The sequence below is a fragment of the Monodon monoceros genome, unplaced genomic scaffold (genome assembly GCF_005190385.1).
Source record: "Monodon monoceros isolate NGI ecotype Baffin Bay Population unplaced genomic scaffold, NGI_Narwhal_1 Super_Scaffold_1, whole genome shotgun sequence".
Classification (NCBI taxonomy): domain Eukaryota; kingdom Metazoa; phylum Chordata; class Mammalia; order Artiodactyla; family Monodontidae; genus Monodon; species Monodon monoceros.
The window spans coordinates 8,337,769-8,350,680 of NW_021703765.1; the positions used below are offsets into that span (position 1 = coordinate 8,337,769).

The window sequence follows — 12,912 nt, forward strand, 5'->3', positions numbered from 1 at the left end:
TGCTCAGTCACATTATTTTATGACGGAGAAGAAACTAGAAGTGTTTGAGAGCTGTAAGCTTTGAGTTGCTTAAATGACTCAGATGAATAGAAGAATATCTAATAAAAGGAATATTTTGATTGTCCTGTTTTAGTCAAAGGAGCATTTTCATTGTTTTGACAGTAACATGAAGACAAAGCAGTTCTAAAATCTTATATCTTCACTATCTTTAGATAAATGTGAGGACTGTGTTTTATTTCTTAATGTAGTATAATAACCACCATTTACCTGTTACGTTTTGTACAGCAGTTACTATCTATTTGCTTAACTCGATATTTTCATTTTATTCTCACCTTAATCTGGTAGTAAGGCAGATAGATAAATATCCTGAGATTACAGAGAGGGTAACTAAGAATGTTAGATAAAGGAGAGAGATATGTAGTTAAATTGCAGGTTCATTCCTTTGCTTGTTCATTGGATATTTGTTGAATGGCTGCATGAGACATTGGGCTTAAAAAGGAAATTAAGAGGAACTTCCATATGTGAAAATGTGTTAAGGAAAATTCATATTCCATCCACTTATTCTTTATCTACACTCCTTGTATGATAAGCACTAAGTATATTCAATATATTGTCTTATTTGATCATTACAACAGTCTTTTGAGATCAGCAGTCTTACTGTTTTATAAACAAACAGGATTAAAGAGATTGTTTTTATTTTTTTCCAAGTTAAAATAGTACATGGTATAATCAAGATTCAGCCTTCAAGTCTCTTGTTCTAGTTGCATTATGAGTTTATTAACTCAGAGAGCCACTTCGCTTTTTTTGGAAAAAGGCCTGATTTTCTTTATTAAAGAATACATTTAAGTCTAAATAATGGCTAAGAAGTGCCCTTCCCCATCCATGTTTCAGATGTGGCCTCTGATGCATAAGAAAGAGAGGGGTAATGTGTCTACAGTTGTTTTGAAGGCCAACATTTTCTAACTCAGTAGTCAGTACTTAGAACCTGCCTGAAGTCTTTAGATAAAAGGTTACTTTGAATGCTTATCCTACTGTTACATTGTTCATAATTTCAGGAACAGTGGGATGGGGCTTAGGAGGATAGTTTATTTCCTAATGAGTTTTACATTTGTCACTTTTGTGAATAATCTTTAGAAAATTTTTTTTTCTTTTTTTTTTTTCTTTTAACATCTTTATTGGAGTATAATTGCTTTACAATGGTATGTTAGCTTCAGCTTCACAACAAAATGAATCAGTTATACATATACATATGTTCCCATATCTCTTCCCGCTTGTGTCTCCCTCCCTCCCACCCTCCCTATCCCACCCCTCCAGGTGGTCACAAAGCACCGAGCTGATCTCCCTGTGCTATGCGGCTGCTTCCCACTAGCTATCTACCTTACGTTTGGTAGTGTATATATGTCCATGCCTCTCTCTCGCTTTGTCACAGTTTACCCTTCTCCCTCCCCATAGCCTCAAGTCCATTCTCTAGTAAGTCTGTGTCTTTATTCCTGTTTCACCCCTAGGTTTTTCATGACATTTTTTTTCTTAAATTCTATATATATGTGTTAGCATACGGTATTTGTCTCTCTCTTTCTGACTTACTTCACTCTGTATGACAGACTCTAGGTCTATCCACCTCATTACAAATAGCTCAATTTCGTTTCTTTTTATGCCTGAGTAATATTCCATTGTATATATGTGCCACATCTTCTTTATCCATTCATCCGATGATGGACACTTAGGTTGTTTCCATCTCCGGGCTATTGTAAATAGAGGTGCAATGAACATTTCGGTACATGACTCTTTTTGAATTATGGTTTTCTCAGGGTATATGCCCAGTAGTGGGATGGCTGGGTCATATGGTAGTTCTATTTGTAGTTTTTTAAGGAACCTCCATACTGTTCTCCACAGTGGCTGTATCAATTTACATTCCCACCAACAGTGTAAGAGTGTTCCCTTTTCTCCACACCCTCTCCAGCATTTATTGTTTCTAGATTTTTTGATGATGGCCACTCTGACTGGTGTGAGATGATATCTCATTGTAGTTTTGATTTGCATTTCTCTAATGATTAGTGATGTTGAGCATTCTTTCATGTGTTTGTTGGCAGTCTGTATATCTTCTTTGGAGAAATGTCTATTTAGGTCTTCTGCCCATTTTTGGATTGGGTTGTTTGTTTTTTTGTTATTAAGCTGCATGAGCTGCTTATAAATTTTGGAGATTAATCCTTTGTCAGTTGCTTCATTTGCAAATATTTTCTCCCATTCTGAGGGTTGTCTTTTGGTTTTGTTTATGGTTTCCTTTGCTGCGCAAAAGCTTTTAAGTTTCATTAGGTCCCATTTGTTTATTTTTGTTTTTATTTCCATTTCTCTAGGAGGTGGGTCAAAAAGGACCTTGCTGTGATTTATGTCATAGAGTGTCCTGCCTATGTTTTCCTCTAAGAGTTTGATAGTGTCTGGCCTTACATTTAGGTCTTTAATCCATTTTGAGCTTATTTTTGTGTATGGTGTTAGGGAGTGATCTAATCTCATACTTTTACATGTACCTGTCCAGTTTTCCCAGCACCACTTATTGAAGAGGCTGTCCTTTCTCCACTGTACATTCCTGCCTCCTTTATCAAAGATAAGGTGACCATATGTGCGTGGGTTTATCTCTGGGCTTTCTATCCTGTTCCATTGATCTATATTTCTGTTTTTGTGCCAGTACCATACTGTTTTGATTACTGTAGCTTTGTAGTATAATCTGAAGTCAGGAAGCCTGATTCCTCCAGCTCCGTTTTTCATTCTCAAGATTGCTTTGGCTATTCGGGGTCTTTTGTGTTTCCATACAAATTGTGAAATTTTTTGTTCTAGTTCTGTGAAAAATACCAGTGGTAGTTTGATAGGGATTGCATTGAATCTGTAGATTGCTTTGGGTAGTAGAGTCATTTTCACAGTGTTGATTCTTCCAATCCAAGAACATGGTATATCTCTCCATCTATTTGTATCATCTTTAATTTCTTTCATCAGTGTCTTATAATTTTCTGCATACAGGTCTTTTGTCTCCTTAGGTAGGTTTATTCCTAGGTATTTTATTCTTTTTGTTGCAGTGGTAAATGGGAGTGTTTTCTTGATTTCACTTTCAGATTTTTCATCCTTAGTGTATAGGAATGCCAGAGATTTCTGTGCATTAATTTTGTATCCTGCTACTTTACCAAATTCATTGATTAGCTCTAGTAGTTTTCTGGTAGCATCTTTAGGATTCTCTATGTATAGTATCATGTCATCTGCAAAGAGTGACAGCTTTACTTCTTCTTTTCTGATTTGGATTTGTTTTATTTCCTTTTCTTCTCTGATTGCTGTGGCTAAAACTTCCAAAACTATGTTGAATAAGAGTGGTGAGAGTGGGCAACCTTGTCTTGTTCCTGATCTTAGTGGAAATGCTTTCAGTTTTTCACCATTGAGGATGATGTTGGCTGTGGGTTTGCCATATATGGCCTTTATTATGTTGAGGAAAGTTCCCTCTATGCCTACTTTCTGCAGGGTTTTTATCATAAATGGGTGTTGAATTTTGTCAAAAGCTTTCTCTGCATCTATTGAGATGATCATATGGTTTTTCTCCTTCAGTTTGTTAATATGGTGTATCACGTTGATTGATTTGTGTATATTGAAGAATCCTTGCATTCCTGGAATAAACCCTACTTGATCATGGTGTATGATCCGTTTAATGTGCTGTTGGATTCTGTTTGCTATTATTTTGTTAAGGATTTTTGCATCTATGTTCATCAGTGATATTGGCCTGTAGTTTTCTTTCTTTGTGACATTCTTGTCTGGTTTTGGTATCAGGGTGATGGTGGCCTCGTAGAATGAGTTGGGGAGTGTTTCTCCCTCTGCTATATTTTTGAAGAGTTTGAGAAGCATAGGTGATAGCTCTTCTCTAAATGTTTGATAGAATTCGCCTGTGAAGCCATCTGGTCCTGGGCTTTTGCTTGTTGGAAGATTTTTAATCACAGTTTCCATTTCAGTGCTTGTGATTGGTCTGTTCATATTTTCTATTTCTTCCTGATTCAGTCTTGGCAGGTTGTGCCTTTCTAAGAATTTGTCCATTTCTTCCAGGTTGTCCATTTTATTGGCATAGAGTTGCTTGTAGTAATCTCTCATGATCTTTTGTATTTCTGCAGTGTCAGTTGTTACTTCTCCTTTTTCATTTCTAATTCTATTGATTTCAGTCTTCTCCCTTTTTTTCTTGATGAGTCTGGCTAATGGTTTATCAATTTTGTTTATCCTTTCAAAGAACCAGCTTTTAGTTTTATTGATCTTTGCTATCATTTCCTTCATTTCTTTTTCATTTATTTCTCATCTGATTTTTATGATTTCTTTCCTTCTGCTAACTTTGGGGTTTTTTTGTTCTTCTTTCTCTAATTGTTTTAGGTGCAAGGTTAGGTTGTTTATTCGAGATGTTTCCTGTTTCTTAAGGTGGGCTTGTATTGCTATAAACTTCCCTCTTAGAACTGCTTTTGCTGCATCCCATAGATTTTGAGTCGTCGTGTCTCCATTGTCATTTGTTTCTAGGTATTTTTTAATTTCCTCTTTGATTTCTTCAGTGATCACTTCGTTATTAAGTAGTGTATTGTTTAGCCTCCATGTGTTTGTATTTTTTACAGATCTTTTCCTGTAATTGATATCTAGTCTCATAGCGTTGTGGTCGGAAAAGATACTTGATACAATTTCAATTTTCTTAAATTTACCAAGGCTTGATTTGTGACCCAAGATATGATCTATCCTGGAGAATGTTCCATGAGCACTTGAGAAAAATGTGTATTCTGTTGTTTTTGGATGGAATGTCCTATAAATATCAATGAAGTCCATCTTGTTTAACGTATCATTTAAAGCTTGTGTTTCCTTATTTATTTTCATTTTGGATGATCTGTCCATTGGTGAAAGTGGGGTGTTAGAGTCCCCTACTATGAATGTGTTACTGTCAATTTCCCCTTTTATGGCTGTTAGTATTTGCCTTATGTATTGAGGTGCTCCTATGTTGGGTGCATAAATATTTACAATTGTTATATCTTCTTCTTGGATCGATCCCTTGATCATTATGTAGTGTCCTTCTTTGTCTCTTCTAATAGTCTTTATTTTAAAGTCTATTTTGTCTGATATGAGAATTGCTGCTCCAGCTTTCTTTTGGTTTCCATTTGCATGAAATACCTTTTTCCATCCCCTTACTTTCAGTCTGTATGTGTCTCTAGGTCTGAAGTGGGTCTCTTGTAGACAGCAAATATATGCGTCTTGTTTTTGTATCCATTCAGCCAATCTGTGTCTTCTGGTGGGAGCATTTAGTCCATTTACATTTAAGGTAATTATCGATATGTATGTTCCCATTCCCATTTTCTTAATTGTTTTGGGTTCGTTATTGTAGGTCTTTTCCTTCTTTTGTGTTTCTTGCCTAGAGAAGTTCCTTTACCAGTTGTTGAAGAGCTGGTTTGGTGGTGCTGAACTCTCTCAGCTTTTGCTTGTCTGTAAAGGTTTTAATTTCTCCATCAAATCTGAATGAGATCCTTGCTGGGTAGAGTAATCTTGGTTGCAGGTTTTTCTCCTTCAACACTTTTAATATGTCCTGCCAGTCTCTTCTGGCTTGCAGAGTTTCTGCTGAAAGATCAGCTGTTAACCTTATGGGGATTCCCTTGTGTGTTATTTGTTGTTTTTCCCTTGCTGCTTTTAATATGCTTTCTTTGTATTTAATTTTTGACAGTTTGATTAATATGTGTCTTGGCGTATTTCTCCTTGGATTTATCCTGTATGGGACTCTCTGTGCTTTCCGGACTTGATTAACTATTTCCTTTCCCATATTAGGGAAGTTTTCAACTATAATCTCTTCAAATATTTTCTCAGTCCCTTTCTTTTTCTCTTCTTCTTCTGGAACCCCTATAATTCGAATGTTGGTGCGTTTAATGTTGTCCCAGAGGTCTCTGAGACTGTCCTCAGTTCTTTTCATTCTTTTTTCTTTATTCTGCTCTGCAGTAGTTATTTCCACTATTTTATCTTCCAGGTCACTTATCCGTTGTTCTGCCTCAGTTATTCTGCTATTGATCCCATCTAGAGTAATTTTCATTTCATTTATTGTGTTGTTCATCATTGTTTGTTTGCTCTTTAGTTCTTTTAGGTCCTTGTTAACTGTTTCTTGCATTTTGTCTATTCTATTTCCAAGATTTTGGATCATCTTTACTATCATTATTCTGAATTCTTTTTCAGGTACACTGCTTATTTCCTCTTCATTTTTTTGGTCTGGTGGGTTTTTATCTTGCTCCTTCATCTGCTGTGTGTTTTTCTGTCTTTTCATTTTGCTTATCTTACTGTGTTTGGGGTCTCCTTTTTGCAGGCTGAAGGTTCGTAGTTCCTATTGTTTTTAGTGTCTGTCCCCAGTGGCTAAGGTTGGTTCAGTGGGTTGTGTAGGCTTCCTGGTGGAGGATACTAGTGCCTGTGTTCTGGTGGATGAGGCTGGATCTTGTCTTTCTGGTGGGCAGGTCCACGTCTGGTGGTGTGTTTTGGGGTGTCTGTAGACTTATTGTGATTTTGGGCAGCCTCTCTGCTAATGGGTGGGGTTGTGTTCCTATCTTGCTAGTTGTTTGGCATAGGATGTCCAGCACTGTAGCTTGCTGGTCGTTGCGTGAAGCTGGGTTTTGGCATTGAGATGGAGATCTCTGGGAGATTTTCGCCGTTTGATATTATATGCAGCTGGGAGGCCTCTTGTGTACTAGTGTCCTGACGTTGGCTCTCCCAACTCAGAGGCACAGCACTGACTCCTGGCTGCAGCACCAAGAGCCTTTCATCCACATGGCTCCTTAATTTGGGATGATTTGTTGTCTATTCAGGTATTCCACAGATGCAGGGTATATCAAGTTGATTGTGGAGCTTTAATCTGCTGCTTCTGAGGCTGCTGGGAGAGATTTCCCTTTCTCTTTGTTCTCACAGCTCCCAGGGGCTCAGCTTTGGATTTGGCCCCACCTGTGTGTGTAGGGCGCCGGAGGGTGTCTGTTCTTTGCTCAGACAGGACGGGGTTAAAGGAGCCGCTGATTCGGAGGCTCTGGCTCACTCAGGCGGGGGTGGGGGGGGCGGTAGGGAGGGTCACGGAGTGCGGGGCGGGCCTGCCTGCGGCGGCAGCGTTGCCAGCCTGAGGCCCGCCGTGCGTGCTCCCGGGGAAGTTGTCCCTGGATCCCGGGACCCTGGCAGTGGCCGGCTGCACAGGCTCCCCGGAAGGGGGTGTGTGGATAGTGACCTGTGTTCGCACACAGGCTTCTTGGTGGCGGCAGCAGCGGCCTTAGCGTCTCATGCCCGTCTTTGGGGACCGCACTTTTAGCCGCGGCTCGCGCCCGTCTCTGGAGCTCCTTTAAGCAGCGTTCTTAATCCCCTCTCCTCGCGCCCCAGGAAATAAAGAGGGAAAAAAAAGTCTCTTGCCTCTTCGGCAGGTCCAGACTTTTCCCCGGACTCCCTCCCGGCTAGCCGCCACGCACTAACGCCCTGCAGGCTGTGTTCACGCCGCCAAGCAGAAGCCCAAGCCTCAGCTCCCAGCCCCGCCCGCCCCGGCGGGTGAGCAGACAAGCCTCTCGGCTGGTGAGTGCCGGTCGGCCCTGATCCTCTGCGCTGGAATCTCTCTGCTTTGCCCTCCGCACCCCTGTTGCTGTGCTCTCCTCCGCGGCTCCGCCACCCGCAGTCTCCACCCGCGGAGGGGCTTCCTTGTGTGTGGACACTTTTCCTCCTTCACAGCTCCCTCCCGCTGGTGCAGGACCCGTCCCTATCCTTTTGTCTCTGTTTATTTTTTTCTTTTGCCCTAACCAGGTACGTGGGGGGTTTCTTGCCTTTTGGGAGGTCTGAGGTCTTCTGCCAGCGTTCAGTAGGTGTTCTGTAGGGGTTGTTCCACGTGTAGATGTATTTCTGGTGTATTCTTGGGGAGGAAGGTGATCTCCCAGTCTTTTATTATTAAGTATGATGTTAGTTGTAGGATCTTTAGAAAATTTGCTTTTGACCTGGAGTGGAGATTATGGCCCAATAATCAACTTGTAGTTTTATGTTTGTTTTCCTAATTCATAAATCCAAATCCATAAATGCTTTCAGATTTGCATTATATTACTTATTTTATAGGTTTGATAACTTGAAAATGTTTTGTTTAGCAATGCAAGTGACAGAAAAAGCACATCTTTCAAGAAATCAGTAAAATCCAGTCTTCATCCATATTGGTAGGCTTTTACATCAACTTCTTTTTCATGCAGTTGTAATAATTTTTCAGAATTACTTCAGAATTATATTTCTAATCAGGACATAATTCTCTTGGATATTGTAAATGTTTCCTGTCTGCTTATCAGAGGAAGTATTTGATGTTGAAAAGGGCTGAAATAGTATGTGTGACTTTACATGTGAGTTTGTTTTACATGTGAAAGAGGGTTGTAAACTGAGGTCAAAATGTCATAAAATAGAGAAGAACAAAGAAATTGTAATAAAAATTGCCCATAATGCCATCATCCAAGACTAACCATCAACTCAGGAAAACTATTTAATAGGAGTATATATATGCCTTCATTTTATCATTCTATCAGTTTTTTTCATACTTTATGTTTTACAGAGTTACAGTCATGTTGTAATATTGTTTTGTTACCTGCTTTACCACTTAATTACTATAATTTTTTAAAATCTATAAATGGTCTTTCTCAACATGTACCATAATGATTTAAATTATTTCCTGTTTAGGATGTTTCAGTATTTCCTTTATTTTTATCTATCTTTGCTATTTTCAGTGGTGCTATAATGATGAATTGTTTTGTGCATTAATCCTTTTTTTACATTTGACTGCTTCAAATAGCTTTCTAAAAATGAAATTTATGAATTTAAGATTATGATCCTATGTCAGGCATTTTATACATGCTGCTAGATTAAACATTATAAACATTTTAACATCATATTTACACTATAATTTATCAACTTTGTTTGGTTTCTTTAAGAGTACGAAGATGGTGATCTATCATCTTGGATCAACAGGGAGAGGTTTCAGAATTATCTTACAATGGATGGCTTCCTCTTGTATGAACTTGGAGATACCGGTAACAAGCATATATACAACTCTCCATCACACTACAAAACTTTTCCTTACTGATTACTTCAATCTGTAGAAAATGAATTTTTTAAGTTCTATTTCATAATATCATTCCTTCTTTCAGACCTGAATGCCACTTCAACTTTATGAGATTATAGATTAATATTAACCAAAGAACATACCTTTGCATGTGGAATAAAGATTAGCTAGAAAGGGTTTACTAATAGAAGTGATAGTGACAGGGAAAACAGAGCCTGGAGAATAAGGAAATGAGAAAAAATAACCAACCAGAAAGCTGTCCGCCGGACGCTGATTTTGTAATAGGAGTTGGAATACAAATTAGCACAACCTTTGAAAGCCTGCTTTTACCTGTGAAGAAAATATGGGCATCAGATTGGCATGGTTTCTTGAAGTTACGTAATTGAAAATGATAAGCAAAGCAAATATAAATACAGATGCAAAACACAAAGCTGTAAGGAACAACAGCTGTAAGGACTGGTCTAAAATAGATGTGAACTACAAAAACTGTAAGAAGCTAACCATGTAAATTTTAGGAGGAAGTGTTCTGTAAATTTATAATGAATTACAAATAAGAAATAAGTCATGGTTATTGTTGCCACATTTGCTTCCATTCACAACTTTATGATAGTTGGATGAACGTATAGTTTTAGATTAAAAGAATGGGAAAATGTTACTCAAGGCTCAATTTTTTAATCTCAGAAATAATAGGTGTAGAGTTGCCTCTTCATGATTTCCTGCTCTTGGATCTGGTTAAGAATACAAATTAGAAGCGCTCCAACACATTTTTCTGTTACTTTGTAACTTTCACAGGATGGTATTTGTTCTGGTTCCTGAGCCTTCTTTTAATGTTCTGTGTCTGGTGATGCTTCTGTCTTTGCTTTCCTTGCAGAGGGAGGTGTGTGTTAGTGTTGGAATTTGACATGGATACTGTCAGAGACTGTGGGTTTACCTGCTGATTCATGCAGGCCCGCATGAAGGGAAAAGGGGGAGAATGTAGGAATATGGTAGTTCTGCTCTCAGTACAGCATCGAAGGAGGTGGCAATTAAAATAGGCAGCTTTGCCAAAGCTCTTCAGTGTCTTCTCCCAGATTGATTTGGAAAGAAGTTGGCTATGGCAGTGTTTCTTTGTGTTCCCAGTGTAATTGCCCTGGTTGGGTGTCAGCTTCGGCTGTGCCCCACTCGTGGTCCTACCTGGACACTTGTCATATAAGCCCCGCAACAGACTCCTGGCCCTCGGTGGCTTCAGACACCTAGTGTATTTTCAGGACTTCTGACGACTGCAGGTCCCTGCATCTTCCGACTCGTGCTTACTTTCCCGTTTTGTCTCACTCTCTCCCATCTCCGGCCACGCTGACTGTTCAGTTTCCTGAAAAGGCTGTGTACCTTGCACCAGAGCACCTTTAAACATTCTGTTTTCTTTGCCTGGAAAAGTGTAGTGAATTTATATTCATCTGTCAAACTCAGACCAAATACTGCTTTCTTAGGAAAGTCTTTCACTAACCCCCTGGAACTACATTAGTTTGCTCTTATAAAATGTTCTTTTATAAACCCCATGTCCCCGTCCTCCCCAAGTCTTCTGATTGTTAACCACACGTCTGTGTGTGTGTGATTGTCTTCCCCAAGTGCAGAGCTGTGTCCGTGTGCTCCTCACTGTGGCCTCGGGAACTAGCCCTGTGCCGGGTCCACTGCTCAGCGCCCAGTGACTGTGAACTTAATACGCGAGAAACCCCCTGTGTCGGCCTGTGGGAAGATGCTGGACATGTTGTAGGCATTTTGAAAAAAACTCATGAAGCACTTTAAATTAAAGGCATAACAGTAAAAACCAAACACTGAACAGTAAATGCAGTAATATTTCAAGAGGGGAAATAAACATTATGAACTAATGTTTTTAGCTGAGGGTTAAAAGAAGCGTCAAGATTGTGTAGAATGTAAAGTTTGTATAGAATTTAAGTATGAAATTAGAGAAGATATGGGGATGAGATTGAAAGATTGTCGATTTAATCCTACATTTATGTACCTACTCTGAGCCGGAAACTATCCCAGCATTTTTGTACATGTAATCTCATTCAACTCTCCAGATGACTTTGAAATAGATAATAGTTTCTAAAATAAGTTGGCGTCCGCTGAGGTTAAGGCACGTGGCTAATGGATGCTGTGCTTCACTGTTGTTCTCCCAGGCCTGGAACATGATAGACCCTGCTGGATTGCAGGGTCTGGTCTTCTGACTTCCATACCAGTGCTCCGGTTTTTACGTCACGCTGCCGTCCTGGAGGATGTCAGAGATGAATATGATTTATGTTCTGTTGAGGGTTAAATAAATTTGAGTCAGTTTTATTTTGTGCATTAATTACTAGCAAACAGTGGCCCGTGGTACCAAAGGGAATAACATTGTAAAAATCATTTTCTTGTTCTATACCATTTTTTCAGAGCTGTAGTCATTCTTAGTATATTTCTTTTATCAACTGGTTCCTTATAGTTTTACTTTTCAACAAAATACTTTAGTGTGCGGGTTGTGTGAAAAAAATAACAGTTTGAGTATATGAATTGTTAAATATTTACTGTTATTGATATTTACATTTCAGGGATGGGAGGTAGGTGGGAGTTTATCACTTGGAGTCAACAGTTCACTGTTTCACTCTGTTAAGCATAACATGTTTAAGATAATTGGAATTGAATTCTGGAAACTATATACTGTTTTCCTATTCATTGCTACAGTAATAATTGAAAAGTTTAATGAGGATTATTGAATTTAGATATGTCATTCTTAATTTCAGGAAAGCTTGTGGCTATTGCAGTAATTGATGAGAAAAATACATCAGTTGAACATACCAGGTATGGTGCCTTGAAATAGTTTTAAGCTTCAAATATCATCCGATTCAGATAAACATGGCTTCAGATAAACTTGACATAGTATCTTACTTTTCCTGCAGTGTTAGATATTAGATAAGACAGCATATATGATAATTGAGTAATTATATTTTTCAAGTTGATGAAATGGAATATTCATGTATTTTTTGTTTTCTCACAGATTAAAGTCAATTATTCAGGAAGTTGCTAGAGATTATAGAGACCAGTTCCACAGGTAGGTGTTTGCATTCTGGAAGGCTCCATTATCTTTGTCTAATTAGGTTTTGTGATACAGTAAAGCAAACATAGGAGTATTTCATACTTTCAAAGATGAATCAAGGAGCTGAAGTGAATTACAGCATGTAGCATTTCAGTATGAATTGTTTGAAGTTTACTGATATATGTCTTACAGGTTAAAAAAAAAACTTGTAATTTGTATCATACCTGAGTCCTGATAGGATTGGGGATAAGTTGGTGGTAAGAAAATACGCACATACAGGCATATACCTCAGAGGTATGGTGGGCTTGGCTCCAGCCCAGCGCAGTACAGCAAGTCGCATGAAATTTTTGGTTTTATTTAACATATAAAAGTTACGTTTTTGTATATTAAGTGTGCAGTAGCATTGTGTCTAAAAACTGTACGCACTTTAAAAATGCTGACCATCATCTGGGGCTTCAGTGAGTTGTAATCTTTTTGCTGGTGGAGGGTCTTGCCCCAATGTTGATGGCTGCTGACTGGCCAGGGTGGTGGTCACCGCAGGTCAGGGTGGCTGTGGCTTTTTCTTAAAATGGGACAGCGGTGGAAGTTTGCCTCATCCATTGACTCTTCCTTTCATGAACGATTTCTCCATAGCGCTGGTAGCATTTTACCCATAGTCGAACATCTTTCAAAATTTGAAGCAGTCCTCTCAAACCTTGCTCCTTTGTCAACTAAGTTTATGTAATATTCTGAATCCTCTAAATGTTGTCATTTCAACAGTCCTCACAGCCCCCTCACCAGG

The 12,912-nt window shown here is 38.8% G+C and overlaps 1 protein-coding gene across 2 annotated transcripts in view; it reads left to right on the forward strand.

Annotated features, from left to right (window-relative positions):
- Nucleotides 1–12,912, forward strand: part of TMX3 (thioredoxin related transmembrane protein 3) — a 51,120-nt gene that overhangs the window by 25,443 nt on the left and 12,765 nt on the right. For both annotated transcript variants that reach the window (XM_029228987.1, XM_029228994.1), the window contains 3 exons: nucleotides 8,952–9,050; nucleotides 11,839–11,896; nucleotides 12,093–12,146. In XM_029228987.1, coding sequence (XP_029084820.1) covers nucleotides 8,952–9,050; nucleotides 11,839–11,896; nucleotides 12,093–12,146 — 211 coding nt within the window. The remainder of the gene's footprint in view (nucleotides 1–8,951; nucleotides 9,051–11,838; nucleotides 11,897–12,092; nucleotides 12,147–12,912) is intronic.